At 40.1% G+C, this 9,871-nt stretch overlaps 1 protein-coding gene and 1 pseudogene across 1 annotated transcript; both read right to left on the bottom strand.

Moving 5' to 3' along the window:
• Positions 1 to 216: 216 nt before the first annotated feature.
• LOC141841694 (floral homeotic protein APETALA 2-like) lies at positions 217 to 2,982 on the bottom strand. The gene is made up of 10 exons (XM_074729876.1): positions 2,269 to 2,982; positions 2,142 to 2,167; positions 1,965 to 1,995; positions 1,808 to 1,895; positions 1,576 to 1,721; positions 1,434 to 1,478; positions 1,258 to 1,349; positions 1,010 to 1,164; positions 761 to 934; positions 217 to 658 (listed from the first exon to the last, which is right to left on the bottom strand). The coding sequence occupies exons 1-10, from the start codon at positions 2,718 to 2,720 to the stop codon at positions 467 to 469; spliced, it is 1,401 nt and encodes a 466-aa protein (XP_074585977.1). The 5' UTR covers positions 2,721 to 2,982; the 3' UTR covers positions 217 to 466.
• Positions 2,983 to 4,312: 1,330 nt separating this feature from the next.
• Positions 4,313 to 7,124, bottom strand: LOC141841934 (putative E3 ubiquitin-protein ligase HIP1; annotated as a pseudogene).
• Between the last annotated feature and the right edge of the window lie 2,747 nt (positions 7,125 to 9,871).

The raw sequence follows: 9,871 nt of genomic DNA on the forward strand, positions 1-9,871 counted from the left end.
TTTGCACGAAAAGTACAGGCCTCACATGAGTGTCAGACACGAAATAGGGAGCCTTCATAGATCTACTGGTTTGTCCCAAAACCTAGTTCTTGTACTACTGTAGTTTAGCTACACAGACGAAGGGCATCTTCCCTCTCTCTCTCTCTCTGTTGAAGTGTGTGTGTTGCAATGTCATTATTTTGATTTTGATGGAGTGAATTATGAATATTAGATGGAAAATTGTTGTTGTTCTGGGGGTGCTTCCAAATGATGGCATGCAAGAAGCTTCGACTTATTGATTCAATCTTTAACAAAATAGAGGAACAATTGACCATTTTGATGAACAGCGCAACCGAAACTCTATTAATTGTCTTTTGCTGAAGAACACCTAAAAAGGAGCTGCAAATGTTTGCTGTTGTTGAAGGGGGTGGAAGCCCTCTGTGAAGAAGCCGAAGCCGAAGGCAATGCTCACTGGAGGATGATTTTGCTACCGGTGACAGGAATCCTGATGATGCTGCAAAACTAATGACGGCGAACCATTCGGCGGCGGAGGGAGTTGTGGACTGAAGCTGAAGCTGAAACCCGGCCCCCAACCCACGCGCCGCTGTCGTCGTTCCTCATCGCTGCTCGATGATGCAGGCCATTTGCCTGATCCTTCTCCATGGCTGCCTCCTGGCGGCTGTATCAGAAAAGGAGAATGCTCAGGTTGGGATCAAAGTAGTAAACTGAGAAACAAGCTCAAGTAGATCGACGAGGTCGAGTTGAATTGAGTGTCACACACTTGATAAAAGCTATTGAAGTTGAATTGCTGTGGCATCACGTGGAACATCGACGAGGCACCGCCGGTGTTCGATTGGAAAGGAATGTAGTTGAATGTTTCATTAGCTTTAGGACTCGGATACTGAATGATTCCAGTGTTGTTTCTTCCTTCAGCCAGTTTGTGATGACGATCAAACTGGATAGTAGCCCAAAGTGAATTATGCGAAAAGAGAAGCAGAATTATTATACATGTCTAAAGACATCATCATACCTTAAATCCCATTCTCTGATTCCATCCTGAATCAGACGCCTTGTGCGAATGCTTATCGACGATATCAGAAGTGTTATCGTCCACTACCTCGACGTTGTTTCTTTTCGAGCATGACGTCCCCAAGCTTAGGTCCAGATCATGCTCAGCAGAATCAGCTAAAAGAGTAGAGTAGATTAGATTTACTGTTTGTTAGATGATCAACTTAACCAACGACAAAGATCGTGTGAAGTGATTCATGCTCTTCTTACTCGGTATCTCAAGCTCATTCTCATAGATTTTAGGATCAAAATTAGTTAGAGCATCCTTCCCATTGAACTTGATTGCAGCCTTGTCATAAGCTCTAGATCATTCCAAAACAGAACTCATCAAGAACTCTTTCTCGACAAAGTATACAATCTGCAACGATAAGTAGAACTTCAAATACCTTGCAGCTTCGATCTCGGTCTCGTAGAGTCCCAGGTATACATATCTGAATCGTATTGCATTGCGATGAAGTAGAGCACAGAATGAGAAGAACAAGTTAAACACGAGATGCAATTCGATAAAACGAAGGCGAAGAGGCATACTTTTTGCCTAAGAACTGGCCCATTCTGGCCTCCCACCTCCCACATTTGTGCAAGGTGACCCCCCTGAACTTGGAGCTCCCTCGAGGGAAGCCTGTGCTTTGGCGGCGGAGCACTTGAACGAACTCTTCCTTGGTCGCATTGCCCATCTGCACCATCGACGAGCATTCCTTTCGAATTAGATAATTCTCAGAACAAACAAGGAAGAAAAGAAGGATTTTGATACACAATTTACTTGTTTGATATCTTCCTTATAGTCATCCAAAAGGAAATTGATATCAGCCTCCAAACCGCGGAACTTGATTGCGGCTCGATCGTATGCTCTGGTTCAGAAAACTCGACAACTTGAGAGCTTGGAACAAGAACTAGTTTAGAGTTCTTTAGGGACAAACCTTGCTGCCGCATATGCTGTGTCAAATCCACCTACAACAATTATTTGCATCGCAAACAAGAACAAGATGAGATCTTTAGGTACATTCATAGGCCTATTTAATGTTTCAACCAAGAACAAGATGAAATCTTGGTGAGCATTTGGAATTTTGAGCAGGAGATGATTGATTCATGCGTACCTAGATACACTTGCTTTCCACAGTCCCTGCAGAGAGTTTTTTGAATCTAAATCAAAAGATTTGTTTTCTTTTTGGTTGAATCGGAAGCTCGCAACAAAAGGGGAAAAATGAGAAGAATGGAACTAACCATATATGGGATTCCCATCGGCCGGTCCTTCGGTAGAAGGTCACACCGCGGTACTGGGAGCTTCTCGACCTCGGCCCTCGCCGGCTCTTCTTAACGGACGCCAGCCTCGCCTCCGCTACCGCCGACTCCGAAGGGTGGCGGAGCTTGTTCCCACTCCAAAGCGAGTGAGGGGGCGCCGCCGCCGCTTCCGAGCTCTCCGCAGGCTGAGCCCCCTCCCCGTCGTCGGAAGGGAAGAACTGGTGAGTCACGACGGCGGACGAGCCAGAAATGGAGAACCCGAAGATCCTTCCGACGCCGGCTTCCCGCTCCTCGGACGTCTCGACGGAATCCTCGTTCTCTTCATCGGCCGACGCTACCCCCGCTGCCTTCCCCTTCTCGTCCTCTCCGCCGAATTCGACAGAGGCCGCCGGAGACGCCGTCGGCTCGTCGTTGAGATCCCACACGTCGTCCATCCAAAAAAAAATCCAACCAAAACTCCCACCTTTCTCGCCTTTCCAACTCAAAAATCCAACCTTTTCCACCTCTCGACCTCAAAAATCCAATCTTTCCCTTTTAGCGATCCGCAAATCCTTCTCCGCCATGCTCCAAACACAGAACGGGGCAGACTGGAGTGCTCAAGAAATGGCAGAATAGGCGAGAAGAAGAAGAAGCAGCAGCAGACCGATGCCAAAAAGCAACAGCTTTACAAAACTCAGTGCCACAGATAGGCATCAATATCATCATCAGCAGCAGCAGCAGCAGCTGCTAAAATTATTATAAAGGCAACGAGGAGATTTCTTCAATTCGCTGTGCTGTGAATTGACAGGAACAGAATTATTCTACTATTTTTTTGCCTTCTCCTTTTGGCAATCTTGCTCCACGATATCCTTTATCGTGCTCATATGCTGCAACCAATCGCCTCTCTTCTCTCTCTGAGTCCTCTCCTCTCCCTCCAACACCACCACCATTTATTGCCGCACAAGTAGAAAACGGCAAAGTATCACTTCCTCGCCTTGCCGCTCCCACGTTAACCAAATCGAAAACAGTAATAGGTTCTGTTAAAGCGTCTCCCTCTCTCTCTCTCTCTCTCTCTCTTTACCACGTCTTCCCTCTTCTTTTGTGATGCAGCTCAGTAACGTCACTGTAACGGAGATATTACAGGATTTTTTTTCTTTTATTTTTGCCCTCTACTCTATATTTTATTTATTCTTTTTACCCTCACAATTTAAAATATTACAATCTTATTTTTTTTATTATATTTTATAAAACTAAAACATATAAAATCGATTAAAACTAATTGAAAGGTGAGCAATCCGATCGATTAAAGCATTAAAGAATGGCACACGCAAGAAATACCATAAACTTGTGGAGGTTACGTGATCGACGTCGAGGCATATTGCCGACGATGAGTAGGCAATTAATTCCTAGAACCGAACCGAACTCACGTGTTAGTCTTTTTTATTGAGGGCAGGCGATTAAACAAAGCCTGGGAATCATTTGCCTCTTTTTTTTTTCTAGTAGCTTTTGATTATGATAATTGCAGCAAACCAGTACTGTTAGATATTGTTTTTTGTTTTTTTGGAACTCACTGGTTGTTGTATCTATTCTTTAATATATAATATTTGTTATGGAACCTAAGGACAGTTTACAATTGTTATAAGCTGTCTATGAAAAAAAAAACTAATCGAGTAGGAGGAGAATGTTGTTCAGCTTGAGGATGAAGCACGATTTATCAAACTATTATATTCTAAACTAAAACAAGACAAGTGCGTTGAGTTAGATGTTAATATTTATTAGTTTGCTCATGCTGTTGGTAGGGTAGTTAGAGAAAGCATGGAACACAAAACATAAAAGGGCCCAAAGTACAATGTTGAACGAAGAATCCAACCAAAATTGATGAAACAAACTTGCCTCTTTTTTTTTTTTTTTGCTCCTTTTTCCTGAAATCTGAAGTAGCCTCTCTTCAAGAAATAGCCACAGGCATCGGTTACATCACCTCAATCAAGTCTCCACCACTGTTAAATCTGTCACCTTTACTTCACTCTATTTGATTAGGAAGATCATATCAGTTCCTCCTTTTCCTCTCCATCCTTGTCGTCCCCGTTGGAAATGATTGTGCACTGGGCCATTCATTTCACCTGACCATCATCAATCTCTTTGGCTTTCTATCAGAGAGAGAAAAAGGGAAAAAAAAACATGGACTAAAATAAAATGGTTAAAAAATATATTTAATCTCTTTTTTTTCAGAGAAAGAAGGAAAATATTTCAGAGGATACCAGAAACAAGTGCACAAATTGTTTGTTCATATTATGTAAATTGAAAAATTCATGGGAATATTTGATGTCTGGAGTGAAAAAGAATACAAAGAAAGACAACCAAATCAAAAAGAAATCAAGAATTGTGGTAATTTAGTAAAGACTGGTTGGCATGTACTGCTTTTGAAGCCTCACTCATCCATCTTACTAAGGGCAGTTATTTTGCAGATGGGGCATAGATTCTTTATTGTCAACCATTGCTTGATGCACGCAGAGTGGAAATCATGCCCACAATCCAATCGCCCAAGCTCTTCCCCTTCATTGAATTCTTCCTGACACAGGACAAAATAGGGCAGTTATTTTGCGTTGAGGGCGATCGAGCATAAACCCAAATATCGACTCACCCGACAAATGCAGCATGGCTCTACTTCGGCCGATGTTTCAGATACAGTAGATACATACTTGCGTTGCTGTAGGCAGTTGAGAATTTTTTCATCGCTAAGTCCAGTGTTGACACTGCCTATTCGTTCTCCCAGTGCCAGCAATTCCTTAAGTATGAAGAAGCATTAAAAATAAAAGTTTGGCACATCTTAATACGATGAAGTAAATCCAGAAGAGAATTTGGTTACCTCATAAGACATATTATCAACATCCATTCGCATATCTCTGTAACTGTCTTGGGGATTAATGCCATGAAGTGCTGACCGGAATCGTAAAGCTTCCTGACCGAATGCATTAACAGTACCAGTTTAGTAGCATCATACCATAACACTGAATGTGAGCACAATTATACGAAGACAATATTCACAAAACTGCAAAGTACAACTGATCAATAGTTAAATGTATAACCATGTCTAATAAGGCAGTCATACATAAGACAATATTCACAAAACTGCTGAAAGGGGGACAAATGCTGGGCAAATGTAGTAAAGGAGAAAAATAGAACTAACCTCAATAAGTAAATTATCACCCTGGATAATGAGATTCGTAATATCCTCAAGCTACAATAGCGAGAATAATGTCATTCCATATTAAGCAAGACTAAAGAAAAGAACAAAAATCGAAAGCGGTTAACTATAGATTAGTAGTAAACCATTTGAATCTTAACACTTTCTAATAGCACCATTCATCAACCTAGACCATGCTAAGGAAAATCTTTTCTAATAGCACCATTCATCAATCATAACATTTTCATCTCTACTCCATTTATTTACCTTTTTGTACGTGTGATTTCCTAATAAATATAAATCTCAATAATTTGGAAGATACAGCTTTGCACATACCGCTGACATCCCGCTCCTTCCTTCTCTTGCAGCAGTTGCAAAAATCTCTGTAATCCTGGGAATGCCCATTGCGCCAATATTCAGTCTGTACGTATCTAATCCAGTGTATGGATCTTGGACACGGGAAACAGCATTCGACAGATGATGTTCACGTGAGGGAAGGTTCATGGTACGATGTCTCTGTTCAGATTGTGAAGAGAAGGAGGATCTGCGTGCACCCTGTAATATGTGGTGTTGATTTGGGTAAGCTAACCAGTTTGCTCCTTGTGATGGATAAACACCAAACTGGGTGCCAGCCTGTGATGCAAGCAGTGAATTACCAAATAAAACTGTGTTGCCACTGGCTGAAGCCCAAGTTGTTTGGTTCTGTATCATATTCCTAGCGGTAATTGGGGGAACAAAGACTTGCCCTGAGATATTGATTGGAGCACCTAGCAGGTGCAATTCTGCAGCTGCACCATCAACCACACCTGCCCTAGAGCTGGAAGAACTACCTACTTCCATTCTCGAAATTCCACTCTGTCGGAACGGATACAATTCTGAAGACAGGGTAGGAACAATATGTGCATGATGCTGCCTATATGGCTCCAAATTGCTGCCCAAAAACCTAACATACAACGGCTGATTAAGCAGGACTGGTGCAGATGATGATTGGGGAGGCCAAGGATTATGAGTAATATTGTTATGTTGTGACCATAGATCAAGTGCAGATGCATTAGCTTCATCAGCATGGCTGATTCTCATTCGGGTATTCCGCTGAAAGTATTCACTAGTTCTAGCTTCAAAAACAGAAGGATGGTCAAAAGTTCCATCTCTTTGTACTGTGCTGATTCTTGCATTTATTTCTTTGCCTGCATGATTTACACCTGTTTAACTACATAAATAAACCAGATATTCTCCTTTAAAGGAGAGATACAAAAAGAAGAGGAAAAAGAGAATTCTCAAAAATATTCTCACCTTCATTAAGGTTACTAGAATTTTGACTTGTTGAGCATTCCCCGAGGTCTCTTACAATGTTCTTTTGCTTGTCTGAAGAGCGTTCTGCTACCTTTTGTTTGTCTCCATCATTGTTGGAAAAGAAAGCCCTAGAAGAATTCCCTCCTGAGGAGTTTTCAGGGAAGGAAACCTGCTGGCACAGTGTTAAACTTGGATTACTCATTTCTGAATGAAGCCCTGATTCAGGAACCTGCCTGCTCAGTTCACCATGCCCTGTATTATAGCTCGAGTCATGGAGGGCTATGTTCAAGCTAGCATTCTCTTGGCTAGCTTCATTGTCAGGTAAGTCCTGGCTCTCTGCTGAAACAGGGACAAGTTCATTCTGGAGATTTTTTTGATCCATGACAGAATTGATTGAACTAGGAGGTCAACCTATATGAAAAGTTTAGACAACAACTCAGCAGTAGATGAATAGGAAAATGTACATAAATGGAAGAAGAAAGACCACTTGTTTAATAGATCAAACTTCAAATAACTATAAAGGATAAGTGTTAGCAAATCACCATGATAAATGAAAGACGGTTTTTAACCAAAGTAAGAAAGATTTCCAAATTATTAAAGTGGGACTGATATCAAATTCAACAGAAAACAATTACCAACTTCAGTGAATAGTGAATTTTGCAATATCAATGCAAATTATAAGTACTTCAGATAATCAATTTATCCACATATATTTCCTGTCTTTCTGGAACGAAGATATGTAGCATATATTCTCACTATGGACAACAAAGGACAAAACGTTGACATTCCTCATGCTATTACTCCATGCCCTTGATTCGTTAGAACATCTAGTAGACCACAGAATTACTGAGGCATCATTCAACTGTCAGCATTTGATTCTTGTAGGCTCAACCTTAACATCCTTAGATAGGAATTTATGAAAAAGGTAATGAAAAAACACATAGGTGAATGACAGAAACTCAGAAAGAAAAAGTGTCACCATGTATAATGAAAAATGTATGAGATGAGCCAAACGTATATCTCCCTGTTGGACAAACTTTGATTTTCACTTTTATTTTCATTTATGTCAAATTGGAATGAGCTTCTCCTCAATCAATTAAAAAGGAAAGAAAATCGTAAGGCTTATCCTTAGCAAATCAGGAAGCAATAGCTAACTTCTGTAGAAAAATTCCAATGCTAGATGGGAACTTACCTACAGCTGATTCCTAATACCTTCATATCAAACATAAAATCTAACATGGCATTAAGGTGCCAGTTAATTTTCAAGATTCCTATAAAGAATCCTCACTGAGCAGCTTACAATTCTGCACCTATATTGTTGAATCTCACTTTGCCATTTTTAACCAAAGGCCTTGTCTGTGTGCTATTTATGAAAATCATTATATTGTCCAAGGGGCTAAGATTGATCCTATTTGTGATAATAATCACTCATACTTCCTAAGATAAATATTTCCTTGACCAGTTCCCTCATCTGTATAGTCAACATATATATTTGCTCCATAAGATAATTCTTATGGATAAATCATAGAACACGAAGATTGACCATGCATCCTCCCTTAGATGAAGTGAAAAACTACAGGTCTTGGATATGCATTACATTGTTCAATTCTAATCAGCATGGAAGCTGAGCCAACGATTTCTCATGTCAAATGATGAGCTCTCATACCAGTGGATGATTGATTTCATATGCATTGCAAGGATTAGACACATAAACACTGATTACCAAAGAGAATATAATGTCAGAACAGATTCGGCACTAGTTATGATCAGTGCTTAACAAATAAAGAACACAAGAAAAAGAATATATAGCCAAAAGTATCTGAAACATCGACATCACTGTTTCATCCCCTAAAAGAAGAAGCTCCTCAAACAAAAAGCAAAAAAAAAAAGAGTGAGAGGAAGAAATTATTCAGTCAAGAAGCGATACGAAATGGCATTATCTAACCACCAAAGAATATGAGAAACAACATCAAATCAAACAACCTATAGCAACATCCAAATACATAACACCGTTCACGACTCATCAAACGGCAACATCGTTCTTTTCCTCCTAGCAGAAAACAGGAGCAAGTGCAAAAATCTCTCGGAAACAGAATCTTGCCATAGAATCGGGCAAGCGGAACCTAAAGTGATCACCTTCGAAGCGCCAACCAATCTGGAAGAAGGTTCCTCCGCCGCTCCCCTGCGAAATACCACACAAACCACGCTGCCGTCTCCAGCTGCCGCCCCTCTCAGACCGACAACAAGGCGGCAGGAGGCGCCCTTAAAAGGAAAAGGACGATCAAATCAGCAGTGAGGAAGGCGATTGCCAACGAAGAGCAAAGAGCGGCTTTCTTTTTATTTCTTGGCCCTCGTAATTCTTCTAATTGTCAACCCACGACCAATTTATCGAGCCAAAGTTGTAAATTTAAATGAGGAGATTTCCATTTTACCCCTCACACTTGAGCTCCATTTTTTAAAATATCTTAGAAATGCCCCTGAAATTTGTAAGTTAAAATATTATAAAGATTTTAAATATATTAAAATAATAAATAATTTTAATCAAATTGATAAAAAAAATTATATAAAAAGTACTCTAAATCAATTCTTTTTCACAAGTTGTAATAACTACTATTGTATCAACTATGATGTAATTGCTATAATAATATTGAAATAAAAGTTTTTTTATAAAAAAAAAGTATGAAAGAGTATTATTTTAAATTTTTTTCTTAAAAAAATTAACCCCTTTTAACGATTAATGATTCTGATAATTAAAGGGGCTTTTTTGAATTCTGCCCTATATTTTTTTTAGTATTTAAAATAATATTTTAAGAAAATAAAATACTCCATCTTCTTCCTCGTCACATCGCTGGGGTGCAAACCAGTCCAGCAGCGTCTGATAAACGATGGATCACTTGTATGACTCTTGGCCATCCACCTCCTCCATCAATTCATTCCCTGGAGCAATTAGAGGATTAGGTTTTTGTATTTATGCCGTGCGTAATTAATGCACAAGGTGGGCGACAAATCCTTCAGCCGTCGTCCTTCTGTAGCTCCATCATGAAACAGAAAAGAACGTTTGCAAGCCAATTTCGTAGGGCTATCTGATGGGCAATTAATGCTCGATTTCGATGCTACCATCGCTTTGAA

Source organism: Curcuma longa, chromosome 11 (genome assembly GCF_044706935.1).
Source record: "Curcuma longa cultivar G26 ecotype Majalengka, Jawa Barat chromosome 11, ITB_CL_G26_1.1, whole genome shotgun sequence".
Classification (NCBI taxonomy): domain Eukaryota; kingdom Viridiplantae; phylum Streptophyta; class Magnoliopsida; order Zingiberales; family Zingiberaceae; genus Curcuma; species Curcuma longa.

Bases quoted from the DNA above. Each gene is read 5' to 3' on its own strand.
- LOC141841694 (XM_074729876.1), bottom strand. From the start codon at position 2,720: ATGGACGACGTGTGGGATCTCAACGACGAGCCGACGGCGTCTCCGGCG. The intron at 2,168-2,268 runs GTTAGTTCCATT...AACTCTCTGCAG, and splicing joins CGATGGGAATCCCATATATG to GGACTGTGGAAAGCAAGTGT. The intron at 1,996-2,141 runs GTACGCATGAAT...TAATTGTTGTAG, and splicing joins TGGAAAGCAAGTGTATCTAG to GTGGATTTGACACAGCATAT.